Raw genomic sequence first — 15,824 nt, 5'->3', positions numbered from 1 at the left:
ATTTGTTTGATTTGCCACAGGGCGTGAACATTGTAGGAGCATTGAAGTTACCATTCGACCTCTGAGCATCTTCACCGAAAATTGGGGCCCTCGCTAGGACCCTTGTCCTGAAGCGTAGACTCAATAATGTTTATACCTATTATCTACTCAACTTTCACTTGCCCAGATGAATGGGTTCTCCTTTGGTAAAGGGAGGTTTTCGGAGTCAACTGCCAAAGTTTGAGAAGCCAGAATTCAAAAGTTAACGAGTCAAAAAGGAAGGACAAGCTTTCCATATTGCGTTAATGCACATGATGCAAAACCCTGGTGTAGACCCATGGACCTGTTCGGGAGTTTACAAGTGGGACTTCAGCCCGGACTATTCGAATGCTTTCTGTCTTCCTCACAGACATCCGAGGCGATGAAAATGTATAGTCATCCTATAGGTAGGACTATGCAGCAAGGACTGTTAGCTGGGAAGGCTCCAGAATGAAGATCGGTGGTGCGAATCCCCCAGGCGCACGACGACAGACGACGACTAGCCTATGTCTGACTCATAAAGACGTCCTGCTGCCTTTTGTTTCAACCCCGTGGCGCGCTATGCACACGAGTGTCATTTCCACTTTCTCGTCCTGCAGTGCTGTCTCACTTGCCTTTCCTTTATGTCCGGCAACTGCGCTGATATGCGGTTTGTTCTCTGCCTTGCTGTGCACGCAAATTTTCTACACAAGCTAGGCGAAATTCCCATTCAAAATCCTTTTGATTGAGTTGTCTTTTACGCAGGCTTTATAAATATGAGGCCATTGCCCTATTCGGACAACTTTCAGTGAATCACTCCATATGCTCCCAAGACAAACTTAAGGTTTGGACTTAGGAGAAGTCAAGGGCTCACTCATGGATGCTCCATTTTGCAGGTAAAAATTGGGTGTCGGCGACTGAAAGTTATGCTGGTACACGTTCACGTCAACCAAAGTCCAGTAACTAGTACAGGAACACAATAACATACGTAACAGCTGCACCAACACGGTCGATAAACCATAAAACGGTGCAATGCCGTACACATAATGCTTTCACAATGTCGCTGAACGAACTGTTCAAGCGGCTAAGCAATGCTAGAGAAATGCGACATGTTCATATGAATTTATTTTGGAGAGTCAGGGGTAGTAGAGAAGAAAACCGATTCTAAGCTTGACCGATTTTCTGGTCCGCTTACTCCTTCGGTCATGTAACTGCCAAGATGAGTTCTGCTCAAATCTTATCAACATTCCAGTCAACATTTCCGGGGTTGTATAAGCCACCTGCACAGAGGGAAAATGAGGAGCGAGAGCAGGAAGCGGGAGGAGCGTCTGAGGCAGCCCCAAGTGAAGAACATGATTCTTACAATGCTCGAATTGCGGGAATCACGAGCAAGGTACGCAGAAGCTGGTGCATGTTGTCCCAGCCCACAGGAAGTTAGGCTTGCTTTTAGAAGCAAGGCGGCCTGTTCGAGTTAAGGAGTCATCATTTTGGCTTTGTCGCTGCTGACTGCAACGGGGGGTCGCAGTTTGAGCGGTTGCGAGCGTCCGCGGACGAGATGGAGCAGTACTTGCGGACGGCAGCAGAAGAGGCGAAGGAGGCAGAGGCGCGGGCACTTGCAAAAGCAGACGAAGGTGGGGGCGGCATGGCTGGGGACGGAGGAACGGCGGCTAACTGCTGTCGAGAGTCCTGAAGAAACCCAGCTTGTCCACAGAACTGAGGGTCCCCGCACATAGGCCAGGGCAGCATCGTCCTGGCAAAGGGCAAGGGTCATCCCTAAAAATGCGACCTGCTCCCTGGATCGTAATTCCCGGGATGGCAGCCAGCGGGCTGCGACACTATGGGTACCCCTGCTGTAGTCCTGGTTCTGACACCAGTATCCTAGTCTTGCGCTCAGGTTAGCCGCAAACCGATTGTGCTTTAGTACGGGAGGCCGTTGCAGCGCCAGGCAGCTGTGTCCCCAATGCAGCACCTCCTAGCAGGAGGACCTACAGCCCTCAGCATGGGCCATACCTATGTTGGCCGATGTAACATGTATGTCATCCAGCCAACGAGCTTTAGCCTGGGTGACCCTTCTGTTGCACTTTTTGGTTCGTCCTATGCTGGGTGAGGATGCGGCTCTGGGCTCATGGACACAGAATTGGAACCAGCCAAGTGCTCAGCAGTTTGTGACGCGTGTCACAAACTTTGGGTTATCGAACTGTCTATTGGCCAAACTCGTGTCGTTCCCGTGTGTGCAATAACGTGCATGTTTGCCGCATCTATCCCGAAATTGAGGGTCACAATAACACCAGGCACAACTGGGATTGGGTCACAGTGCCGCTCTCGATATGGCCTGCACCTGGACAAAAGGGACAACTTACGTGGCCGCAGGCTGAAGAGCGGGGAAACCCCGGGAAACCCCGAGTTTAAAATGAAAACGCAGCTTCATGGGGGTTGGGGGGATCGGGCTGCTGTAGCCGATAACTAGCATCGCCTACGCCGCCGCCGTGGGAATCCGCTTAGGGGCCCCCATATGTGGGGAGATGTAAACATTGTTCGCCGCGAGGGGCTAAGCCTTAGACAGCAGTGCCACGCAGAGCCAAATGCGTGACCGCGTGCCTTTCCCCGACCTTTCACGTTGCTCACGTTCCTCCTCCTCAGTCCCCAGTATTACCGCAAAAAAAATCATCATCACAGGCGGCGTATGTGCCTTTCGTATTTTAACCTTGCCCTGGGATCTTTTCCTTATCCCGGGTGCGCATATACATGTGCAGAGTTCACTCCCGCCTGGCGCAACGTGGGGCTGCCTCTGAAGCCATCTCACCTGCAGCTGGATCATGGCGCCATGGCGGGGGCACGGCTGGTCAACCCTAAGGCCATTGTGCAGGTGCGGTACGGTGCGCTGGTTCCGACACGGCATGGTCACAAATAGTTAGGGTGCTGTGGCACGTGAGGCTTGAGGTAGCCCATAAGGGCAGGTGGAAGAGGGTACCATATGGCTTTAAGCAGATGCCTCCTTCATGTCGAGTTACGCACATGGAGATAGGGTAAGACTAGCAGAAGGCCCCTGACGAAAGCGTGATGTGCATCGTGCCGGCGCGACGCCTGCCTAATCTATGACCGGGCATCCTGCGGCCGCGTCTTCGGCCATTCACACGGGTGCAGGAGTACCAAGCCATCAAAGGGCGGGAGGTGCTTAACCCGCCGCGGATTGCCGAGTACGCTGACACGTCTGCCAAGCCAAATTACCTGAAAGCAACACAAACCCTCGAGGTACGCCCCAGGCCAGGAGGCCCGTGAACAAGGGTATTGGGTGGGATTGACGCAGCGGCGGCGTACTTTGCCAGGCCAGCTGCTTGGGGACCCCCTTTCCGCCAATGGCCGGTCCACGTGGGGACCGGTACGAACCCCTCTTCCTTTCCCTCTTCCTGGTTACGGAACCGATTCACGGGCTTGTACTCGTCCTCGGCTATGCGCTGATCTGTCAGTCCTTTGTGCTGGGTTTTACCTAGCCCGCCCTGCCCCTGCTCCCCACCCGACGCGCCTCTGTCCGGATCCCCCAGATCCGCAAAACCCGCACGCTGTCTCCGGAGCGCCTGGTGCGTGTTCAGCAGCTATCCAATAAGGCCCTCACCTGGCACACTCTAACGGCGGAGGAGGTGGCGGCCAAGATTGAGGAGGCGGAGGAGCGGCGGCGACAGCTCTCGCTCAAAATGCCGCGGGCGCAATTCGAAAAGGAGCAAAAGTGAGGGAGGGGAGGCTGCCTGCCAGAGGCTCGGGTCATTTCTCTAGGGGCGGCAGGGTTGTGGGGATAGGGAGAGCATTAGCGAAAACGAGAGAGAGGGGAATAGAAGGGGGCTTTCTAGCCTGCATTCCAGCCTTCCACCATTCCGTCCCTTTCCCTTTTTCTCTCCGCACTCTTCAATCCCGCCTATCCTCGGATCCATTTATCCCAGGGTCCTATTTTAACCCCCGGATCGCCTCGTCCCTCCCTTTCCCTTTCCCCCCGTCATGGTATCGCCATGGCAGGATCATCCAGGCCATGCACCATAAGCTTACGTTTCTGCGCAATCCGCGTCACCCGCTCCCACCCGCCGTGCGCAACCTACTGGACCTTAAACCCGACACGCATCGGTGGGTGGGACCGCGGGCTGAGGTCCGCATGGGGGTGTCGCCGCCCATCAAGTCCAACATGACTGCCCGTGAGGACGCCATCTTCGTGGTGGAGCCCGAGGAGGTCATCTTTACCGACTACGGTGCGTTGCTTTGCGATCAGTCTGTGCGTTGCGTTGCGTACCACTGCACAGCGCAGAGCGCAGATTTTCTTGAAGTGCGGTGGGCGCCTTGACAGTCAGCAGGCTCGCCCGCTCCAACTTCAAGTGTTTCCACCTTCATGTTAACACGAACTTACCTCGCAAACAACACACCCTCCACAGCTCTGGCATCACAGTCCAGTTGGGCGTCTTGGCTGTCACCCCCGGTCCTATCCAGCCGGTCCTATCCAGCCGGCCCTATCCCCGTTTTTAATCCATTTACATCCATTTATAGCAATTACATGCTCCACAACAACACCGCTCTGCATGGTTTCATGAACACTTCCCCGCCTGGCCTGAACCGGCCTGGTCCTCCTCCCTTGCAGTGGTGGGTCGTACCTACGAAAAGGTGGTCCGTGTGCGCAACGTGACGGGCGTGTCACGTGCGCTGCGCGTCTTTCCGCCCGCCTCCCAATACTTCCACGTCTCGTTGCCTCGCTTCCCCGGGGAGGTGGGTCTGCTGGCGCCGGGCATGGCAGCGGAGCTCACGTTGCGCTTCTGCCCTGATTCCCTGGGGGACTACGAGGACGCCATTTCGGTGGACACCACGGGGCGGCGGCTGACGGTGCCGCTGAGGGCGCGGAGGCCGCCGCCGTCGCTGACGCTGCCGGAGGTGCGCGGAGGCGGGGTTGTTATTTGAAGTTAGGAAAGAGAAAGGACGCGGACTCAGCGGTATATTAGCAATGGGAAAAGGAAAACCACGGACTCGGGGCATCGGGATTTCTGGCAATGCAGAAAGATGGCAAGAGGGAGCAGCACTGACAGGGGTTGAGGAAGGGGACACCGGGGATGGGAGAAAGGAAGGGAAAACGAGACCTGGTGGTAGGGGTGGTTTTAGAAGGACTGCCGATGCTTGAGGAGAGCTTGGCGGGGATGGCTTTGGGAGGAGTGGAATCGGAGTAAGGGCTGATGGTCGGTGTGAGGTGGCGTGAGCCGCGGGATTCCCCTCCCTACTCCCCTTGAGCTGCACCCTTTTCGACTGGAGCGTTCTTGCTTTCGGAGGCCCGTGTGGGCCGGTTATGTGTCTATCCTTACTCCTTCCACGTGCACCACGCCGCGCGCCTGCAGGAATTCGATATGGGCCAGGTGGTAATTGGCAACATCAAGACGGAGCAGATCTCATTCAGGAATCTGGGCGGCCCGGGCCGGTTCCGGATCGTGCCGGAGGCGGACTGGCCAGATTTCGCACAGGACGCACCCACGGATCGTGCCGTCATGGGGCCCTTTAAGGTAGGCGGAGGCCAAGGGACACGGGTCCAGTTTGTTAGGGGACGTGCAATGCTACATAAGCCTACATAAGCGGAAAACCATTCTGTGCTGCTGCGGGCCCTTGGGGCCGTGTGAGCATGGGGATACTCAGGGTGGGTTGGGATGGAGCAGGATGCAGCAATTGGATATGGCAGATGGCACAGCGCTGGAACAAGCAAAATACTTGCACGAGTTTCATCCTCCATGCATGGAAAACTGCCACGCGGCTTGCTTTCTTATCGTTTTTGTTGCTGTTGTTGTTGCCTTGGTCGCCGCCGCCGCTGCAGATCTGGCCGCTGTACTTTGAGATGGCATCAAATGAGGAGATCGCAATAAATGTGTCGTACGAACCCATTGAGTGGGGCAGCAATGACGAGCGGCTGGTGATCGTGTGCGACAACTGCCAGGTGCGTCGGTTTCGGTGCCGGGGTTCTGGAAGCGCAGCGCCACTAATTCCGTGCCTCGATAACATTGCTGCCTACTTCGAAGAGGCCACGCATAGCACCCCATATGCTCTTCCCCGCCTTCCCCACAACACGGCAACCCCAGGTCAAGACGTTCACGCTGCTGGGCAACGGCGTGTCGGTGGATGTGTTGCTCCACTCGGTCGATGGCCGCATGCTGGAGCCCCGCGAGCTGGACCTGCCGCTGTGGTTCGGCGAGGTGGCGCCGCGGTCGGGCTTCGCTAAGACTGTGTCCGTGCGCAACACCACCAAGCTGCCGTTTGCATTTGAATGGTCGCTCACCAAGTGAGATCTGCGTTGGAGGCAGGAAAGGATCTGGTTCGCGGACGAGGCCCGCGAACTTGAGGTCCCTCGTCGGCGGGACAAGCGGAGGGAGGGGAGGGGAGGGATCGGCCGTGCTTCGTGGGGTTGGAAATGCCTGTAGAGATCGCCGCTGCCGCCTCCATTACGTCCACCCAAGCCGCAAGCTGTGTCAAGCAACGCCTGCCCCTCGTTGCTTCACATCTTAATCGGGATGTTTTGCACCACTCCACACATGCCTTTCTTCACACCATGCCTCCACGCATGCCTTTCTTCATACCATGGGTTCTTGACCCAGCAGTACACTGCTTCACGCACCACGGTACGCTCCGCTGTGTTTGCGCACAGGTACCCGCAGGTACAGCACAAGCGCCGTGCTAATGAGCCGCTGCAAACGGAGCAGCAGTACGACGAGGAGCAGGACGATGATGCCCACGTGCTGCTAGTGGACAACAAGTCCATGCGGGGCAGCAGTCCACGGCGCCAACAGCCACAACCGCAGCAACAACAACAGCCGCCGCCGCCGCAGCAGCAGCAGCCGCAATCACCGCAGCGGCAGCCGCAGCGGCAGCTGTCTAGGAATTCACGAAGTGGGTGCGGCTCCGCCGCAGCCGCTGGTGCCGGCTCCACCGCCGCCGCCATCTTGGGCGCCGCACCATCGCCGGGTGCGCAGTCTGTTTCACCGACACGGCCGCTGCTGCTCCCCGGAGCGGAGACGGCGGGGACACCGTGGGGCATTATCAGCGGCAGCGGCGCACACGGGCCTGACCCGCTAGCGCTGGGTGCGGTCGTGGAGCGCGTGTTTTCGGTGGTCCCGGAGCGGGGTGTGCTGCAGCCGGGCGAGGTGATGGAGTTCCAGTTCACATTCACACCACCGGGATGCCAACGGTGAGATTGACATCGCGGAGAATGATAACCGCACGGCGGTCGCCTACCTGATTCGGCGATTCCCCTCTGCCCTCTCCACCTCCCCTTTCACGTACGGTCGTAAAGGCATCCGCTGGCGGCCAGCCGCTGTTCTTTCTCCCACCAGTAGGCCTCTGATCACGGCACGCATTAAAACAGACCCATAGCCTACACGCGGCTGCTGCCCCCTCCCATAACGCTCCCTTCACTTGCCTTCTCCCCCGTTGATCCTGTTCAACCTCATTGCACAACACCAGTGAAGGTGGGCCTCGTCCCCATCCACAGACAGGATCCACGATGCTCTTCCCCATTAACAAATTCAACTCCACATGGGCCCGCTGCAGTTACGAGCGCTGGGCTCAGCTTCGAGTGGACCGCACACCCATCGCCTCGCTGGATGGCAGCTCCATGCCGCGCGGCTCCGGAGCCGGAGCCGGCAGCTCCCACGCCGCCCTGGCCGCTGCGGCGCAGTGCGATGTGCTGGTGGCGGAGGTGGGGCTGGAGGGCTTGGGCTGTCTGGTGCAGCTGGAGGCTGTGCCACGTTTGCTGGTGCTGCCCGGCGCGCTCATGCCCAAGCAGAGGGTGGTGCGCAGGGTCCAGCTGCGGAATCCCACGCGTGGTGCCGTGGACATCCGAGTGACCGGTGAGCGTGGCCGTGTGAGGCATACATACGACCGTACCCGTGCGCGAGCGTGGTCGTGTGCGCGTGCTGGAAAGTCTCTGCACTTCTTTAGGCATCTGTTGGGGTGTGGTGGTTCAGTCGTTGGTGGCGGGTCTGAGCACAAGGCTTTGGATTACAACTACGGGGCTTCCGGGGCGCTGTGGCATGTGTGGATTTTACCGTTGCGCGTGCCGCCCTGGGGGCCTGCGGTGCTGCTGTTTCCTTACCTTCCTCCCTCCGCGCCGCCCTAACCTGCCCTCCGCTGCGCAGCCGACTACCCTGGCATTGCCATTCAGCCCCCTGCACTCACCGTGCCCGGCTTGGGAACCGCTGCCCTGGACGTAGCGCTTACGGCGCCGGAGCAGCCGGGGCCGCTGCGTGCGCGTGTAGTGATAGCCGTGGATCATAATCACGGCCCGCCTGTGCAGCTGGAGGTGCGGGGCACCGTGGGGGTGACGCATGCGTCGCTGATGGCGTCGCGGCTGGACTTCGGGCTGGTGCGGCTCAATGGACGAGGCGAGCGGATGCTGGTGATACGCAACCGCAGCGCTACTAGCACGACGCCGTGGAGCATGCGGGAGCTGACGCCAGCGGTTATTGCCGCGGTAAGAGCCTGAAGGGGTATAAGGGGATTGGTACTGGGATTCGCTGTTGGGGATGCATGATGGTAAAACATGGTACGCACGTGACCGCACACACCATCGCGCAATCATCACGCGGGTTGTGATAAGGGCTGAGCTGCGAGGCAGGGTAGACTGCCAGAGCATTATGCGCTACTATCTTTCGTAATGGTCACATTCGAATGCCGGTCTGGTAATGGCCAAACGGCCACAACATGGCTGTATTGTGTGTTGGTACATGTGTAACTGTTTCTTGTCCAGCACCCTCCCATGCAACTGGCGTGCAGACACAGACACGGGCCGACACTCACGCTTCCCAAACCCACAACACACGTCCGTACACTCACCCGCCGCGCCCCTCAGGAGAAGGCCAAGCTGCTCCGTGCACAGCTGCTGCAGTCCAGTCGTATGTTGGACCCCGTGGCGGCGGCAGCTGCCATCGCGCAGATACAGGAAGAGGAGGAAGAACAGCAACGTCAACACACGCAACACCACAAGCAGCAGGAGGAGGGGCAGGCGCCCGTGCGGGAAGCTTGGCCTGCCCTAGAGCCAGGTGACGACACCCCATCCAAGCGCCACGAGCACGGCCACGGCCATGGGTCGAAGCAACCTCATGCCAACCATCACAACCACGTCCAGCACCACAACCACGAAACCCAGGAGGATAGAGACCGTCGAGTCTCTGTGGACGAGCGGCGGGCCATGTTCACCGCAGGGCGCGCCGCGCGCAGGTCCTCTGACGAGCCATCCCTGGCGCCTACCTCCACCTACATGACGTTTGAGCCCAGCAGCGGCGTGTTGGCGCCTGGGGAGGAGCTGGCCGTGCGGGTTACAGTACACGGCCTGACAGACGGCCGCAGCCGGTCCATCGTGCAGCTCCGCTCGGGTGTGGGTCTCGGGCGCATGGAGTGTATTGAGGCGTTTGTATGCGTGGTGACGCCCAAGTGTGTCATCGACCGGCCAGTGCTGGACTTGGGCGTGACCTTTGTGGGGGTGCAGGTACGGCAATTGCTGACGATGCGCAATCTGAGTTTGCTGCCCCTGGAGTTCCGGTGGAGCAGCGCGAGCGCGGACGAGCCGGATGGGGCGCTTGCGGACTTGAGGGTGAAGCCGGAGAAGGGGCAGCTGGCGCCTGGGGAGGAGGTGGAGCTGCAGGTGGGTGTGGGGGGGGGGAGAACGAGAAGGGAGGAAGGATGTTGGCCCGTTGGGGAAGGAAACAGCAGGCTTAGTAGGGGGCAGGGGGGTCACGTGTGAGGTGAATCTGGAGGGCCTAGACTCGCACCAGTACTGGCCCGAGGGGACTCGAAGGGGGCCGCCAAGGGTGTGCGTGTGAGAGGGGGATAGACGGAGAGGTGTAAGAAGTAGCCGGACGTTTCCTGGTAATGGTGAAGTCGATGAATGACGATGAATTGTTTTGCATCGCAGGTCCGCTACACGCCACGGGCAGTTGGACAGTCCGTGATGTACGGGGTCTGCGAGCTGGACGGCGCGCCGCAGCCGCTGGGCTTCCGTGTCGTATCTGCCATCCACGGCCTGGACGTGACGTATGACTTGCTAACCCAGGAGGAATACGAGGAAATGGGCGCCCCGCCAACTTCGTCGTCTCCGGCAGCGGCAGCCACTTCAATTCCTGGCGTGGAGGCCTCCAGCGTCAGCTCCGTGGACGGTGGCAGCTACTTCCTGCGGCAACAAACGACGCCGCTGGCGACGTCATACTTCCGCCGCGGCCGCAACGGTCGGCCGGAGCTGGACGTTGGGATACTTCAAGGAATGCCGCACCTGCCGCCGGAAATCCTTGCGCGCATTGCCTCCGGCGCCGCCGCGAGCACCACCACCACCGCTGCCTCCAGCGGCGACGCCGCCGCTGCAAGCGCCGCATCAGGTGCGGCATCAGCGGCGTGGCCGCTGCCAACACCTCAGCGGCACCTCGTGGCCGACTTCGGCAAGGCGGTGCCTCTTGGAGAGACGCGGCAGATGTACCTGGTGCTCACCAACCGCACGGCAATGCACACCAGCATACGAACATGGTTGGATCGCTTCGGAGTGGACGACGCGTCTAAGTTCACTAAGAAGCGCAACAGCAGCAAGTCGGAGGGCGGCGGGAACGAGCGGCGGCCGCGCGATACATCGTATATGTCAACAGATTCGGAGGCCCCGGCCTTAAAGGACTCGGGTGGGTCTGTCCATGCGCGTCTTACTCCGTCTGCATACGTATGTAAGAATGCACATGTACATGCAAGTTGTGGATATGCAAGTTGTGGGAAGAAAGACCGATGGGCGACAGCCATTCGTATCCGAAGCGCAGAAGCCACACAAATTGTGTTGCTACCCACACGGTGTTGTTTGCCTGGATGATAGGTCGCAGATGCACACGCTGCACACACCCCTTTCCCCACATAACCTACTGAGCATTCCAATCCCCATCCCAAGTTATTCCAACGCTCAAAACTTTCGCGTTTCTGGACGGTGCTTCTGAGTTCGCCGCCTTGCTGCTACCGCCGCCGCCGCCGCGTTCTTTGTTGCTCGCCGCAGCTCCCAAGATCCGCACCTCCAAGTACACCCCCGTCAAGCTCAGCAACGAGGCGGAGAAGCGGTCGCCTTTCCGCTGCGCCAAGGGCAATGAAATGATGTCCAACCGGCGACTGCAGGAGGAGGCGGAACAGGTGCGGGTGCGTGCATGAGTGTGCACCCCGGTGTGCGCGGCGCCGCCTGCCCTACGAACTGAACCGCACGTGTACAGGAGCAAGCACGCGTAATGGGGTTTCTGTCCTTGATCGCCTTCTTGATTAACTTGCCCTCCCGCGGTATCGCCAGTATTATCCATTATGTACCAAAACCAAAACTCGCCGTAGCGCAATACGTTAAGGTCCACCGGTCAGAGCCACGAAAGCGCTAGGTGAGCCATGTAAACCCAGCAGCAATCCTATCTCTCCCTCTCACGACGTCATACCCACCGCCCCAACCCACTTCATTCCGCTTCACTCCACTCGACGCCGTCCTGACCTACACTCCGACTTACAGGCTCTGGGCAACAAGGGTCTCGCTGTATCGGTGATACCCCCGGAGACCACCCTGGCTCCCTGGACTCGCAAGGTGCTGGCAATCAGCTGCTTCAACGACATGTGTGGAGCCTACATGGATATGCTGCATGTCAAGGTAAAAGCACCGACGACCTCGGGATGGCCGCGGCGGCCGCATAGTAGAGGGCATAGTAGAGGAGGGAAAGGGGAAAGGCTGCGGCTGCTAACTCCATTCCAGCTAGCAACACACACCAGGGCCAGCAAGCAGCCGAAGCCACGGGTTGCGTACGGGAGGAGTTTTGGGCGGGTTGGTCTGTTGCATGGGGTTGAAGTCTCGCGAGAAACCCTTGGTCTAGGTTCCACCAACTCTGGATTCTTTTGTGTTGCATCCTCTCGCGTGTGACAGGCACCCGCCGGCCGCTTTCCACTCAATCGCTCCGCTTGTCCGCGGGTTTTCATTCCCTAACCGCCTTTCCCCGCACCCACCCACCCACCCACGCTGCCCGAACCCCGCCAGGTTGGCGACCTAGCCACCCGGGACATCCCCGTACTGGTTGGCGTGGCGGGTACCCCGCTTGTTGTTCAGCGCGAGAGGGTCCTGGTGCGGGGTCTGCGGGACAAGGCCACCTGGCGCACGTCCCTGGCCTGGGGACATGTGCCGCTGGGGGTGCAGCAGTCACGGACCTTTCACGTCTTCAACACCGGCTCCCTAGGTGAGTCCTCTATCGGGCCTGTTTTGCGCGGAGTTTCCGGGGCCGAGGCTTTTAACTAGCTCGGAAATGCGGGACGGGTGCTCGCGGGTGCTAGCACATGGTACCATCGTGTGGTCATTCGGAGGGTAGGAACGGGGAGCAGGCCAGTGGAGAACCTGGGGTGGAAATCTAGAGTGGGGCCTAATCCCTGTAAACCACTACGCTATGGTCCTAGCTTGAGCCCCAGTAGTAGTTTTCCTTCTTAACCCTACACCCTATCACGTCGCTGCGCTCTGGGTTGACAGACATGCATCTGAGCTGGGAGCTGCGCCGCTTCCGCGAATACATCGACCTGGACGCCTTTCCTCCCACCACCGACGTGGGCACCGGCGGCACCGGCTACCACGACAGCCTGTGGGGCGGGCCGGGTCGCCTCCGGGACACACGCGCGCAGTACAAGCTCTTCGACGTGACCATCACCCCCGACGAGCGACAGGGTGTCGTGCGGGTCACTGCGGTGCGCCACGCCGACCCCGTGCCGTTGGAAGAAGGGCCTTTCACAGTGGAACCGCGCGAGCAAGTCATTCGCGGCGGCGGCTCGGCTGCTTTCACCGTCTCCTTTAGCAGCTCCACGCCGCGTGCGCACGCGGGATACCTCCATGGCGCCTGTCGCGTGTATAGTGACCCCGACGCGCCGCTGACGCTGAGGCTGTGGCCCACTGGCGACGCTGCCGATGGCATCGGCGCGATGCTGTCGGGTACGTTCCATCCGCACGCCGGCGCGCCGCCGACGCCGCTGAAGCCGTTGCAGGTAGACCTCAGTGCCGCATCGATGCCGGCGCATCTGGAGCCGGATGGTCTATCGGAGCTAAACTGGACTGTGGCATCTATCCACCAGCCGGCCAGCCACCCCAGCTTCGTGCACTTGGTGACGCTGAGCAACACACAGGAGTGCCCGCAGGCGAGTGAGGGGCATGTCCGGGGGAGCGCTGGAGATCCGGGGGGCCCCATGGAAGCGGAGGAAAGGGAATCGGACGAGTGCGAGTATGATGGCCCGGACGCAATGCTTGGGCATTGACAAGGACAAGCGTGTGTGGAAATGCCGTCTCGCTGCTAAGGCGTGTCTCATCCCACATCCGACCTGCCATGACCTACCGATTTCTCCCTCCATAGATGACTTCTATCGGCTGTTCCTTCAACGCCCCTTCTCACGCCCTACACCATCTCTCTCCACATCCACATCCACGCTGCATTCGCAGGTGTTTAGCATGGACGTGGAGGGTCCCTGGGACCTTGTGTCCGCAGTGCCCTCAGTGCCGCAAGACCCCATCATCTACAAGGGCACCAGCACTTTGCTGGGACCGGCGGCGGCGACCGGGCGCCTGGGCAAGAACGCAACAGGTGAGTGGCGCCGCAGGAAGGGCACTACGAAACACGCAAGCAGACCGCATGTTACTGGGAATAGGAACAAGCTTTTAGCGGAGAAATGGATAGGAGGGGTGGGTGGGGGAGTACCGTACCTGCTGTCTTCTCCTGCAATCATTTCCCCGTTGATGATGTATGTTCTCGTGTCACCATTGTCCTTGCCGTTGCCGCTGCAATCCCTACGTCCCGTAGAAGGCGGCCAGATCTTTCTGCCTCCACGCGAGAGCGTGGACGTCACGCTGCGCTACGTGCCCGGGAAGGGCGACCTGGAAGCGCTGCCGGTGCGGTTCGCGGCCATGCAGGTGAGAAGCGTTGGCGGCCGGCGAAGGGAGGGACAGGGAGACGCATACGTGGCACAGCAACATGTCGTAGGCGCAGAAGGGTGTTGTTAAGTGGATGATAGCCCCTGTCGCTCAGGTTACATGTGGGAAAGCGTGGGAAAGCGTGGAGAGTAAGGAGGGTAAGGGGCAGGGCGGTAGGGATGAAAGGGGGTATAATCGAAACGGACAGCGACCCAGCCGCCAGCCGCATCAGGCCCACGACTCGCAGATGGGGTATGTCCGTCTGTTTCAAGCCAACGCCATATCCATGCCAGGCCCAAACCTTCTAAACTTCTGAAGCTCTAAGGTTTGCACCCCTTAAACTCATCACCGCTACATTCATTTCTCAGGCTCGGCAACGCATGGTGGAGACCACCACCGATTACAAGAACACGGGTGCGCTGTCCATCAACTTTGCCAACGGCGACAGCCAGCGCCTGCCGCTGGTGGCAGAGATGCTGCACCCGCGTCTGGAGGTCAAGCCGCGCCGACTCAACTTCGGCAAGGTTCACCTACAATCACCCAAGGAGTTGCTAGTGGAGCTGTCCAACCCTACCAACGTGGATGCCGCCTGGGCTGTTACAGTGGAGGGAGCCAAGCCGCGATTCCCAACCCTGCCCGGCGCGGGTGCCGCTGCCAGCGCCAGCGCGCAGGCTGAAGTGACGGCGGCGGCGGCGGCCGCGGCGGCCGGGCCGACTCCGGACGGCGTCCCTGCACAGAGCAGATCGAGCTCGCAAGGGTCTTTGAACCGCCAAACGGCATCAGCGTCGGGCGCGGCGGCAGCGACGCCACCGGCAGGGGTCGCCTCCGGCACTCCCGCCTCGTTGGCACGATCAAGCACGGCGGAGCGTATGGGAACCGCCGGGGTTCCGCCGCCACCCAAGCGCTCAGCATCTGGTTCGCTCAGCGGCGTCACAGGCATCATCGCCGAGGCTCGCATTGGGCCATACATTGTACGGCCCGCCAGTGGTGTGCTGCCGGGGCGCGGACTGCAGCTTCCTCACACGCAAACCATCAGCATCCTGTTCGCGCCGACGGAGCCAGAATCATACGATGGGGAGCTCATATTTGCCGTGCTGCGGGGCAAGGAGTGCAGCGTGGAAATTGACGGTCTTGGCAGCGTGGAGGAGACTGACGAGCATAAGGGCAAGCTGTTTGTGATCTGAGCTACCGCCAGCAGAGAACTGGTCTTACCGAGGCAATCCCCAAACTGGACTTGCTGATCAGTATTCAGTGTACTTCAACCCTGGGACAGCTGGGCTGGGCTGCTGAGCTGGGTTGCGCTGCTGATTGCTTTTAATGGGGTGGAGACATGGATGCCATGGGAATGGAAGCAGGCCGTGGCCCACCGCATTGGTAATGGGCTTCCCGTTCTTGTGCGGGGCGCACAGGAGGCCCAACATATAGTATGATTGGTGTTGATCTGGACCGCTGGATGGGCATTTGGGTTTGGCGGTGGTGATAACATGACAACGAGAGCAAACCATGTACTAACTTGGAACCACGCTGGGAAGAACCAATGGGGAAGGACAGGGATGGCAGGCTGAGGGGACGATTTCAAGACAGGAGGGCAGTTGATGTGACCGGTAGTCGGGTGGGCCGATGGAAGCGCTGCGAAGTGCGTTAGGATGGCCAGGCAAGCTCCCCTCGATGAAGGCACGGGTGGTTGCGCTCAAGGCTAGGCTGACAGAGTGAAATAACGAGCGATGTATGCGGTTTTGTTCGCACTGGTCGCGTTGGGTTTGCGTGTGACAGTCAGGTCATATGACTATGCATAGTACCACGTCATTGTGGTTTACAATGCATTTATTGTGTTGTATGCAATGGTGTAAGGCAAAGTGATCAGGTCGTTACTTGTTTCCCCAGTGCCCGTGGTGTG

At 59.6% G+C, this 15,824-nt stretch overlaps 1 protein-coding gene across 1 annotated transcript; it reads left to right on the top strand.

The window, feature by feature from the left end:
- Window positions 1–1,552: 1,552 nt before the first annotated feature.
- On the top strand, window positions 1,553–15,111 carry VOLCADRAFT_104231 (uncharacterized protein; the record flags this gene model as incomplete). Its single annotated transcript, XM_002949244.1, has 23 exons — window positions 1,553–1,628; window positions 2,751–2,863; window positions 3,142–3,249; window positions 3,540–3,721; window positions 4,006–4,232; window positions 4,616–4,902; window positions 5,358–5,519; window positions 5,825–5,944; window positions 6,087–6,286; window positions 6,650–6,966; window positions 7,012–7,189; window positions 7,465–7,469; window positions 7,635–7,850; window positions 8,139–8,473; window positions 8,852–9,643; window positions 9,914–10,661; window positions 11,021–11,151; window positions 11,510–11,644; window positions 12,026–12,221; window positions 12,506–13,161; window positions 13,460–13,601; window positions 13,818–13,927; window positions 14,422–15,111. The coding sequence occupies 23 exons, from the start codon at window positions 1,553–1,555 to the stop codon at window positions 15,109–15,111; spliced, it is 6,126 nt and encodes a 2,041-aa protein (XP_002949290.1).
- Window positions 15,112–15,824: the final 713 nt, after the last annotated feature.

Source organism: Volvox carteri (assembly GCF_000143455.1).
Source record: "Volvox carteri f. nagariensis unplaced genomic scaffold VOLCAscaffold_13, whole genome shotgun sequence".
Classification (NCBI taxonomy): domain Eukaryota; kingdom Viridiplantae; phylum Chlorophyta; class Chlorophyceae; order Chlamydomonadales; family Volvocaceae; genus Volvox; species Volvox carteri.
The sequence above is the reverse complement of the archived record's forward strand: the minus strand, read 5'-3'. Positions and strand labels throughout refer to the sequence as shown.